The 12519-nt window shown below is 35.9% G+C and overlaps 1 protein-coding gene across 4 annotated transcripts in view; it reads right to left on the bottom strand.

Annotated features, from left to right (window-relative positions):
- The window catches only part of ankfn1b (ankyrin repeat and fibronectin type III domain containing 1b), an 82045-nt gene that overhangs the window by 12348 nt on the left and 57178 nt on the right, over positions 1 to 12519 (bottom strand). For all 4 annotated transcript variants that reach the window (XM_089125675.1, XM_089125676.1, XM_089125674.1 and 1 more), the window contains 9 exons: positions 9160 to 9367; positions 8702 to 8909; positions 7196 to 7393; positions 7011 to 7124; positions 5521 to 5618; positions 3159 to 3249; positions 2182 to 2289; positions 644 to 743; positions 433 to 562 (listed from right to left, as the gene is read on the bottom strand). In XM_089125675.1, coding sequence (XP_088981801.1) covers positions 433 to 562; positions 644 to 743; positions 2182 to 2289; positions 3159 to 3249; positions 5521 to 5618; positions 7011 to 7124; positions 7196 to 7393; positions 8702 to 8909; positions 9160 to 9367 — 1255 coding nt within the window. The remainder of the gene's footprint in view (positions 1 to 432; positions 563 to 643; positions 744 to 2181; positions 2290 to 3158; positions 3250 to 5520; positions 5619 to 7010; positions 7125 to 7195; positions 7394 to 8701; positions 8910 to 9159; positions 9368 to 12519) is intronic.

Raw genomic sequence — 12519 nt, 5'->3', positions numbered from 1 at the left:
AGATGCAAAAGCCTCTAAATTTTCTTCTTTAATAATGATTTTTTATCAAACTTGTATATTTAAGTTCAGTAATTTCACTTAAATAACAATTAATAGTTAATAGTCATTGCCATTTAAGTGAAATCACTGAACTTAAATATACAAGCTTGATAAAAATCATCATTAAAGAAGAAAATTTCAAATGGCACTTAGAGGCTTTTGCATCTGAACTCTTCATATATATTAAAAAAAGTGTATTTTACATTGCCATATATCATTTTGGGTTGCTTTATGTAAGATCATGATACACTTTGAATTGTAATCTTATGTATGCAATTAAAAAACAAAAGCTAAACAAAACTACAAGCAAGTCACCTCACCAAACCAGCACCTTTACAAAAATTTCAACAAAATAATCTGGTTTTGTGCATCCCCACCGATACACGTTGTTACCTTTGTGAACCACAGTAGATCCTGTGCGTGACAGCTGTACGAGTCGTCCACCTCAACGACAGGCAGCTGATCCTCTGAAGTCACCAGGACATTTTCATCTTTATAAAATATACAGGCCAGATAAAGACCTCTACAGAGAGGAAGAGAGAGGCGTCACGGATGATGCAGTTTGATTACACAACATCCATTTCCTGATGTTGTTTTCTCTCACCTTTTCAGATTCTTGACAAATTTGCTGGTGGGCTGGAAGAGATGCCTCAGACTTTTAGACACAGAGTGTTTCCTGGTGTTCAACGGGGGTTTGCATTGTTCTAAACACACAGGGAGCAAGTTATTGCTTTCCAACTTTAACTTTAGATTAGATTCACTAAATGAATATGAAGTGTACATTAAAGGAGTTCACTTTAAAAAAAAACTTTTGCTGATAATTTACTCACCCCCATGTCATCCAAGATGTCCACGTCTTTCTTTCTTCAGTCGAAAAGAAATTAAAGTTTTTGATGAAAACATTCCAGGATTTTCTCCATATAATGGACTTCAATGGGGTCCAAACGGTTCAAGGTCCAAAAGAGAGTTTCAGTGCAAACTGCAAATTGTTCAAATGGCTTTAAACGACACCAGGCGGTGAATAAGGGTCTTATCAAGCGAAACGATCACTCGTTTTAAAAAAAATAACAAAGTTTAAGTTTTATAAGCTCAAATGCTCGCCTTGCTCTGTTCTGTGATGCGTGTTTGTGACTCTCCTCTTCGAACTCGTTCATCAAAATGAACGAATTTTTTTTCGTGTCATTTGGTTCATTCAACGAACGAAATGACCAAATTGGAAAAGATTAGTTCAATTTGATGAACGAGTTTGAACAAAGAGAGTCACAAACACGCATCACAGAACAGAGCGAGGCAAGCATTTGAGCTTATAAAACTTAAACTTTGTTTTTTTTTTTTAAATTTGAGCGATCGTTTCACTTGATAAGACCCTTATTCATCGTCTGGACTCGTTTAAAGCCCTTTGAAGCTGCACTGAAACTCTCATTTGGACCTTGAACCGTTTGGACCCCATTGACGTCCATTATATGGAGAAAATCCCAAAACCTTTATTTCTTTTTGACTGAAGACAGAAAGACAAGGACATCTTGGATGACATGGGGGTGAGTAAATTATCAGCTAAAGTTTTTTTTTTTAAAGTGAACTACTCCTTTAAACACTGAGGTGAAAAACAATTAATGACTGAAAAAAATACATATAAGTTGTGTATAGGATAAGGATAATACTCTTAACTGACCCCAATTCAAGAGATTTAAAATGCACATCTTTATAATGTGTGTGTGAATGGAAGTAAAGTATCTGCTTTGCTCAGACCAACAATATATCACCAATGGGGAGGACTGTGTCTCTAAAGACCCTTTTATAGCTTAATTAGAGTTTAATGATCAGTGTTCAGACAGGAGCGAGCAGGCAGTGATTTCCTTACGGAGCATGTGATCACGCGAGCCCTACAGTCAAGTCAAATTTATCCCTCTTAACTCACAGTAAAATAAACCCTCAGCCCTGATGCACTAAAAACAACAAACAAGACCCCCGGAGTCGCACCCAGGAGACGTGAGCACGCGAGCTCAGCCCACTCGACCCCTCTGAAATATTAACTTAGCATTTGTTTTAAAGCGCTTAAATGTTTGTGGTCGCGGTCACTGTGGCTCGGTGTGAATGAGGAGGTTTTTCATTCAGCTCCGGAGTGAGTAAGTGAGTATTTACCGTGGCATGTGCAGTGACGGTGTGCCCCTTTAATTTGCCCCAGGAGCTGCTCTAACGCCTCTTTCAGACCCTGCTGGCGGGGGGGAAACCCGTCCACCTCCCTCCAACCTGCAAAATAAAACAGAAAAAACTGTGAAAACAACAAATGCATATAAAAAAATGTGTTTCAAATGACAACGTCTCAGGTCTTTCAAAACAAAAACTACGAGATTATGTAATGCGTGCGTGCTAATCTCATAATAAATGTTAATAAAAAGTGCTAATAAATAAGTCAGCATTCGCCTTATATCCCTGCATCGAACACACACGGTGAACAGCATGATGTTCTGATGGTGTGTTGGTCGCAGGCTGATTCACCGGGAAAGCAGGGAAAACATGGACACTCTATTCCCGGAATGTCTAACACAGACCCTCTCTTCAGCCCGGCTAACCTCGCAGAGAGCGTGTGTGCATGTGTGTGTGTGTTATGAAAGAGATAGAGAGAGGGAGATAAAGGACGCAAACAAGTTGTAAATAAGAGAGATTTGGTGAAAATAATTTCTGAGTGTGTCCGAAAAGCGGCGTGTGTGTGTGAGCATGAATTGTAGAGGGAGACAACAAGAGTGTGTGTGTGTTTGAGTTGGTGTATAAGAGCCGTTCTGTCTGCAACTTTACAGCCTCTCACAGACATGCAAATATTTCCAGAGGGAGTCGAAATGGAAAACACAAACACACACATTAAATTAGCATGCTCAAAACACACACACTCTCAACGTAAAAGAGCCCTAAAATCTGTGAGAGAAAAGGACGGCTTGCCCTCACAAACATAAAAATGAGGACACAAATATAACACAAATGAAGCCAGACGTAAACACGCACAAACAAACGTAGATACAAAATCACAGGCACGCACGCACGATACGTCATGCAACTTCTTAGATGACTAACATCTGTCCTGTTTGTTGTTGTTTAATATGTGTGTGTGTTTGTATACTCACTTGAGGGTGTAGCACAAGCAGGTTCAGATATCTGAGGTGAACTCCACCCCTTCATGTTATAAGCTGATAACTGGACATAACAGCACATGCCCTGTAAAACGAGGTAGATCTGAGTTATATATAAATACAACGTTTTCCTTTACCTTTTGACAGTTAAGAGGTCATTGTACTAGAAGTGTAACCTTGTTAGTGCAAAAACAGCTTTTATTGAAATCAAGCTCCAAAGATGACTCGTTTCAGATTTTGTCACGTTATGACTAGGGTTGTCAACTTTAGTCGTTTAGTCGACTAATCGGTCGATGCCGTCTTGGTCGACTGACGTTCTTATTTATTTATTTTTTTTACCAATAGAAAGAATTTTTCAATGATTTACTCCTTGATATTTATTCCTTTATAAGCAGTTATTTATTGCTGTATTCTAAATATAATTAGCCTATGTTTTGTCCCCAACTTTAAAATGCTTTAATTTAGGCTATTTTTGTAACTGCGCCACAGTTTAGCGCACACACATACACTCGGGAACCGCACCTGTGGCTGGCTGCGCTGCTGCTCGCGCTCGGTAAGGGATGCTGTATTCATTCAGTTAGAACGCTACTTGTTTTGGCTTTAGTCGACAAAATGTCCAGGAAATCTAAATCCTTTGTCTGGCTGCATTTTAAAACAAAGACGACAAGACTGTGGAGGGAGGCGACCGCGTTGCTCCATTATGAGCGCGCAAGTCGCGCGCCTACATTTGAAATCGAACTTGAGCGCGCAAAAGACGTGAGCAGCCTTTTAACTTAACGGCTATATCATGTTGACTCAATAGATTGTGTTTTCTTAATATGTTTTCGTTTTTATTTGTACACTTGACGCATTTGAAAATAGCCTAAATAATGCAGCAAAAAAAATAAAAAAAATAAATAAATGAAAACAAACCTATATGTGGTCCTACAGCCTATTATTAGGATTGTTTGACAGATAAAAAAATCACTTAATTTTCAAAGAATTGTATTATTATTATAGTTTTATTTATTTGTGATGTTTTTTCGTTGTTGTTTTGTAAATGCTCAATGACAATTGTTTAAAAAATGTTCAATCACCAAAAAAAAACTATTACAAGGAACTGGCTGAAGAGTCACACTTTAACAGTGTCACAATGGAAGGAGATAATGGAAGAAATCTTTACAATAGAAAAAAATCACTCACTTTGTTGGGCTGAAATCAGCTCTTTTTGAAAAGAGATGGAAGAAATGGATACTCTATAAGACTCAAGTGTGAAAGGGATTCTTTGCAACATTACACCCTGCTGTTCTGTTTTGTTATGTCATGTTTGTTGTTATTTGAATAAATAAAGAGTAAAAAAAAAAAAAAGTTCAATCAAAACATGTTTTTTTTTTTTTTTTAGTCGACTAATCGTTGCGCAGGACAAGACTTTAGTCGACTAAGGATTTCTTTGGTTGACTACAGCCCTAGTTATGACATGATGAAAGACCGCCTCTGAAGACTTAGATCAATGCCTACGTCTACATCATCGTGTCTTTGGCGTGTTAGTGAGATGAGAAGGAGATAAGAGAGATGCAGGATCACTGGACTAAAACCAACATTACCATCCTGCTAGGAAAGTGGTTATTTATTTTTAATTACTAGTATGTCTAAGTAGAGCATTATTTGTTTGTTTCTCTCTCGCCAAAACTCCCGTAATAATCAATGATGCTGTCTTCACTGCAGTATTCGTGAGCAGAAATCGAGTTGCAATGATGAGATCACTGCATTCATGCGCTCAACAGCTATATCTGTCATCTATATCAATAAAAATAAATTAAAGCTTAAAAAACACTAATAAAAATGACAAAACATAGCATAAAATACCATATACAAATCAAATAAATAACACTGTTGTGCTCAATATATTCTATAAAACAATTTTTTGTATGTTTGTACATCTTTCTTCACAATGCTCTTCACCTCTGAAACGACTTTACTTTCCTCCTGACACAAGCAAAGGTAAATGAATATTATTAACCAATAATATAAAACAATCAACCAAAATGAAAAACCAAAATGTGACTGACTTTCTTTCATCTGTTGAATATTAAAAAAAAATGTTTTGAATTTACATTTTTAGAGCTTAAAGTCCTCCAAAATAGACAATAAAGCACCATAATTGGCAGCTCAAGAGGCCTCACACCAACCAATCATGAATAAAGTTAGATGTGCAAATGAAGTTTGAGAGCAGTGATCTGCTTCATCATCACTGTTTAATATCCTGATTATATCCTAGAAACATTAAAGTTTTAAATGACTTTAGGTTCTCAACCGTTTTCGACTCCAATGCATTGTAACATTGTTTGTAGTACTATGTTTTACTCCATATACTAACCGCTGAAAGTCCAGTGATGTCATACTGGAGTTGAGTCACGTCTTCGATTACCGTCTCACCGAGCAATGGGGTAAATGAAGGAACGCTGCTCCAGCTCACTGAGGAACATACAAGCAAGCAGTCATTTAGTACTGTACTAGTACTACCACCATGCCATGCTGTGAGCATGCGTCACGGATCATGTGACTTCAACAGTGCTTGTTCTATATGGCGAAATAAACTGTGACCTGGTGTATTTGTGTATCGTTTGCTTTGTATGGTAACCCTGTGAGGGCTAAATATTTTTGTATACTGAAGTGTATTTGTTCACAAAGTATGACATGCAGATTTCTAAGAAGTCTGAACTACTCAGAGACCATCTAATCTAATGGTTATTAACTACCAAAAGGTCTAATGTTTTGGTCTAATCACCGGGGTTATTAGCATTAACTAGCTAATGCTTAAACTAAAATTATTAAAAACATTTCTGTTAATTGAAATCAAACTGAAATAAAAAAAATGACAAAAGCACAACTAAATTCTTTGACAAAATGCTTTTGCTCCTCTTTTGTAATTCACTTTGAGTAAAAGTGTCTGCTAAATGCATGAATGTAAATGTAAAATGTAACAAATTAAAAGCCAATTGTAACGTGTATAATCATTTTTAGTTTCCTGTGCTAGTGTTGCCTTAGTTCCTAGTCACAGTTAGTTTCCTTGACTGTTCATTGATTTCAACCTGTTCTGTTTCCATTGATTACTCTGTGTCTGTATTTAAGCCCTTAGTTCATTGTTTTTGTCAATGTTTGTTAATAAAGTGTGTTTTGTTTTGGATACTCCAAGGCGGACAGAAATTTGTTATAATCATTAACTAACTAATGCTAAAACTAAAATTATTAAAAACATTTCTGTTAATTGAAATAAAACCGAAATAAAAAAAAGACAAAAGCACAACTAAATTCTTTGACAAAATGTTTTTGCTCCTCTTTTGTAATTCACTTGTAATTCACAAATGTAAAATTTAACAAATTAAAAGCCAATTGTAACGTGTATAGTAATTTTTTGTTTCGTTTTCACTGTTTCCTGTGCTAGTGTTGCCTTAGTTCCTAGTCACATTTAGTTTCCTTGGTTGTTCATTGATTTCAACCTGTTCTGTTTCCATTGATTACTCTGTGTCTGTATTTAAGCCCTTAGTTCATTGTTTTTGTCAATGTTTGTTGATAAAGTGTGTTTTGTTTTGGATACTCCAAGGCGGACAGAAATTTGAAATATTTATAAAAAACTAGTAGTATATAAATGAACACTGGATAGCACTAGAAGTGTGAATCTGGCAATATAATTTGCGAGATATTTTCATTTCTCACCCCCATCTCACTCGGCTGTGTGGAACATATTCTCTAGCTGGCCGTCAAACCGCTGATGCGAGTCGATGAGTCAGCCGTGTGTGTTCATGTGTTCTGGTGGTATAATCTAAATCATCCCTATAACAGGATGAGTCATGAGGGGTCACTCACCGCGGTATTTGGTAATAACAGCAGAGTTGTGACAAAGAGGCTCTTGGAAGTAAACTCTGAGACTGTTGATACTGCTGACAGACAGATGAACGTTGCTGGGAGGTTCAGGAGGACCTGAAAACAACACAAAGTCACTCAGAATCATGACCAGTCACTATAACCACAGTTGCGTGTGTGTTACTCACTGGCGTGTGTGAATCCCGTCTGCATGCGCTTGTAGAGGCGGAGCTTCCATTCCCATGTTTTCAGCTGTCTCTCTCTGTTTGACTCCTCCCTCTCCCCAGGCTCCTCCCCCGTTACCTGGGCAACCAGCTCCGCTATGCGATGCTCCGCCTCTTGCACCAGGGAGGCCAGGTGAGCAGCTCTGCCTTCAAGACTCAGAACTAGAGAATACATAAAAGAGATTTGCATCGAAAAATAAACTTTTTTGTTAACCCCAAGAGCTAAGTTTCGAAATGTGGAATTCTACATCCACCATGTATGTTTTAAGCATTTAATTTCCAATTTGGAAAAGAATAACAAGAAAAGGAAAAGACGCCTTGTTTTTTATTTTTCCGTTTTGTTTAACAAATTGATAATTCAAAGTATAATAGGCTTTATGCCGAGAGTCACGTGACCAAACCGGAAAACAGGTCTCATCGCATCCGCTTGTCAGAGAAAGTGTTAATGGCCATAAGAGAACTGGCTACGATATCTATGGATTTTTAAGGTAATCAGCTAACCTACCTTGTTCACTTTGTTATTGGCGTTTTATTCCATTTAAATATCTAAATGTTACTGTGAAGAAGAAAAAATATAAAACGTTTAAATATCAATCTGCACATGTGAGGGACTAATCTTTGCTCGCTCCTTTTAAGTTATCTGGAGTAAAACTGCAAAAAAAATTCATGAAGCACATACAAAAGACCTTTGAACCTACATCCATTTATATTACTGATCTACAATACACTTGTGTAAAAAACTCAGTATAAATAAATGAGTGTATATTATAAAGTTATGAATGGCCATGTTTGAAACCAATGTACATTTATTTTTTTATTTTTTTTAAAGTTGATATAAGCAAATTAATTCCAATTATCTTTGATAGTTATATTACTTTATATCTTTAAATTGCAAGAAATGTCCCAATCATACTTCACCCCAAAAATTTGCTGGAAATTAAAAAAAAAAAAAATTACATTGTTGTAATAAAACAATAATAAGCATAAATTAAGTTCAGAACAGCAAAAACTACCATGATACAACAATTTATTAATTTAAATAATTTATAAAAAATATCATATATAAAATATCAAATATAAAAAAATCACATTTCAAATGACCGTAATAAAAATGGGAGGCTGCTTAATTAATGCAAAAAATAAAAAATAAAAAAACATAATGCTCCTAAAATTACACTTCATATTCATTATCCAAAATATAACAGAAAATAATATAAAATGGGATGAAATATGACCTGAGCATTCGATTTAGATAATGATAACTACAGTATAAAAATTGTGGGGGAAACAGACATTATGTTTTGATCTTTGGTGTTGCATACCAAATCACATTGCTGTTGCCGCCGTTTGATTGAAGCAATAAGCCACTACTGCTTTATTGTAATGTATAGCATGTGGCAAACATCTGTAGAAGTATGGTTTATGATTCATAAAGTGGGTCTCGTTTGATCGCAGTAAGTGTGTACTCACAGTGGGGACTCTCCTTGGCCCCGGCTCTCAGCAGAAGCTTGGCCATGGGGACGTTGTTGGTCATGATGGCGATGTCGAGTGGCAGCAGGCCTTCACTGTTGGGTGTGTTTAAGTCCAGCTCCTCCAGACTGAAGGCGCTCAACAGAGACTCCACCACATCCAGCTCCTGATGCTCCACGGCTTCAAACAGAGCCTCGTTGCCCTGGAACTACACATGCATGCACAGACATAGAAAATGCATGCAAACACAATGCCATTTTTTACTATAAAGTTTTTGAGTTGCAATACGGTTCTTTGAAGGTTTATTATAGGTATTCAGTATTTTGGATCTTCTCAAATGGCATCATCAACTGCTAAAGGTTATTTATGTCAGTCAAACAAGCTGAAATGTCAAAATTCAATAGTTATATGAGACTAATTAGTTTCATATAGGTCTTGTTTAAGTGTTTGCATCTCACCATGGTGGTTTTACGCGGATGGTCCTTGTCCGACTGGCCCGGGAGTGCCGTATCTTCCAGAAGCAGGTTCGTCGTGCGAAACTTTCCAGACAGGTTTCTGTAGAGGCGTCGTGCGGCACTCGGAGGAGACGAACATGACGTGCTGGGGCATTTGCGTGGAATCAGAGGATGTGGGTCTGGAATCTGTTGAGTCATTTTGGATTCGGCCCTGAAAAGAAAAAATTGACATTCTTGTAATTTTCAGCACACAAATAATAATAAAAAAACATTGTTAGAGGATAAATACTTGCATACTTATCACATTTTTCATTTTTTAACAAGAAATAAACCACAACAAAATTTGAATAGGCATTTTTATTTCTATTAAACATATCAGTAACACTTTACAATAAGGCTCTATATGTAAACATTAGTTGACTACATTACATTACACTAATACATTATTAAAATCAAAAGTTGTATAATATGATTTAATGTACCTGAGCTAACTTAAACTAACAATAAACAGCTGTTTTTTTATATACTAATGTTAATAAAGATTAAAAAAAAATACTGTAACAAATGAACTGCTCATTGTTAGATAATTCTAGTTAATGTATTAACAAACGTAAAGCGTTACCAATATTTATATTGACGAGATAAATTTATGTTAGATTTTTCTAAATTTGGTGTCTTAAAATCTTTCTTGTAACTATGTTTTCTTATTTTACAAAATAAGCACAGTTCCAACAGGTGTTTCTCCGGGTATTTACATGTGTAAATATTTAGGTTTTGTGTTTATTGATGTATCATTGTTGCACCTTTGATTGTGGTGTCCAACTGTCTTTCTCTTTTATTTTATTTTATTTATTTTTATGCACATATAAACATTGTCATTGTTTAACAGCTGTATATTTATTTTATTATTAGTGTCATTATTATTTTTCATCATCTTTTGTACTATTATTGTTTATTTAACAGGTTATAATACGACTAAGGCAGGTTGTTCTGGGGTGGTCGGGGAGGGATTGAAAATGAAAAAAAAAAATACAATCTCTGTTAAAATAATGGCATTTGTATTTGAAATAAATAAATAATTAAAAAAGAAAAAGGGTAACTCTTGCCAAAATTGAGAAGAAGAAAAAAAGAAAGCACAAAATAGTGAGGTTTGTCAAAAAAAAAAAAAATCACCAATAGACTAAGACTAATAAAAGAACAATTTTAAGAATCAATAACTGCAAAATCCATATTGCTTGTCCGCTGATATAATTCGAGGAACAACATGTTCACCCTGATATCAAGATTGATTCAGAGGGGCTTCGGATTTGGAAACAGAACAAAGGGCTCCGAGAACCACAACCGTCACAAATGTTCTCGTATTAGGACGGACCATTGTCCGCGTCGGATGCAGGCGAACACCTCCGAGTGCTCTGATAATAACGTGCTTATTTTAACGGGCAGGTATGCGCTGTGAGCAGATAAAAGTGGGTATATTTGTGGCAGCCCGGATCAGTTTCAAAGGCGGCTGATCTCTGGGCTTAAAGTTTCTCCTCTTGTGCTGAACACACGGGCTGCCGAGCGAACGGCGCGCGCACTCACATGAAAGACTAGCAGATGAAAGAACGAGGGATAAAGAGAGAAAGACAAAAGAAACAGGGACACCACATGTTAACACAGCCGTCTCAGCACCCCATCAGACGAATAGTGATAGAACGGACACACACACACAAAACAGTTTCCCACCACACAATTACTGTGAGACCACACTGAGAATTACATTCCAAAGCATATTTAAACCTGGAAATTAGAGCATTTTTGGAATATTGAAACATTTACAATTGTGATATTTCTATGTATTAATCATATGTAAGTAAATTAGTGACATTGATCATGTGTCTTCATCCATTGAATCTCGAGTTTTATGTAGCTTTAGTGCCAAAAGAGTGACATGTTTGAATTCATGTTGATTTTTGTAATTAAAAAATGACATTTGGACAGGAATGTACAGCGCAACAAACAATTATTTACTCACACACACACACACACAACGCAGAGTCAAGTTGGGGGCAAAAGTGCTCAGATATCCGGGGATTGTGTCTGGCATCACATCAAAAGGCGAAGCAAAATTTAGCACACAAATACGAGCACATTTAACACGTCCAGTAAGTCAAGGCTAAATGAGAATAGGCCATAGTATGGAAAATTTTGTGAGTAATGCCTCCGTCTAAGAATAATAGCCATTGAGAACAGTAGGCGCATATAAACACATGCAATCCCGCACACATGTGCATGTGTTGAGCTCACTGATGGTAAGAGATTACTCTTTACCGTTTCCCCGAACACATGTTCACATTTACCTCCGAGATCAAACTCTCCCCGGTGCCACTGCTAATGTGGCCGCTGAATTATCTGCCGTGTTTCACGTGAAAAAACGGAGAGTAGTTCGAGGAGTTCGTGTCACTCGTTTTAGATCTGATGTTGCTATACGGAAAATAAATGACAACTTCAGCATTCTGTTGCTGTATCCTGATCTATTCACCAGCGCTTGTTCTTCATCTGAAATGATTTTTCATTTGACATCATATAGGCTAGGCGAGCTATTCGATAATGTTAAGATATTTATGAAAAATGTAAGTAAATGTCATGAGATTTTGGGTCGCACGCTGACTTTGAATGTCACTTTTGTGAATAAAGCGTTTTACATAACAGTCAGACAGATAAACAGAGCTTGAGTAAAAGGTGGGAAATGGGAAAAGGTTTAAAACAGTTAGTTTAAACTTTCAAGGGATAAAATGTTTTTGCGTAAAAAGTTTATATAACAGCAAAATGAATGACTATAGACTATGTATCTTTAATTAAACCAGGAAAAAAAAAACGATATAATACACTATAATCTGAAGATTATTATAATTCTGAATTTAAAATCTGGAGGCATTACACTGAATAAAAAATATTGTTGGTTTAACTTAAAAAAATGAAGTAACCTGGTTTCCTTAAAATTTTAAGTTCATTGAAATGGAGATTGATTTAATCATCAGAAACTCAAAATAATAAGTTAACTGAACGAAATAAATTCTATAAGTTGATTTGACAAAAGAAAAAATGTTGTGATTACAAATTACAAATCATGAAAATATTTTGTTACAGTGGAAAATTGAATAAATGAATATTGTCTAAAGCACTAAAAAAGCATATTAAACTATATTATTTTCTATCGAAGTAAGTAACCTGGTTTCCTTAAAATTTTAAGTTCATTGAAATGGAAAAAGTGAGTTAATACAATGAAGGAGATTGATTTAATCATCAGAAACTCAAAATAATATGTTAACTGAACTAAATAAATTCTATAAGTTGATTTGACAAAAGAAAAAATCTTGTGAT

The sequence above is a fragment of the Pimephales promelas genome, chromosome 22 (genome assembly GCF_988280905.1).
Source record: "Pimephales promelas chromosome 22, fPimPro1.hap1.1, whole genome shotgun sequence".
In the NCBI taxonomy this organism is placed as follows: Eukaryota; Metazoa; Chordata; class Actinopteri; order Cypriniformes; family Leuciscidae; genus Pimephales; species Pimephales promelas.
This window is presented reverse-complemented; position numbering and strand designations above follow the sequence as displayed.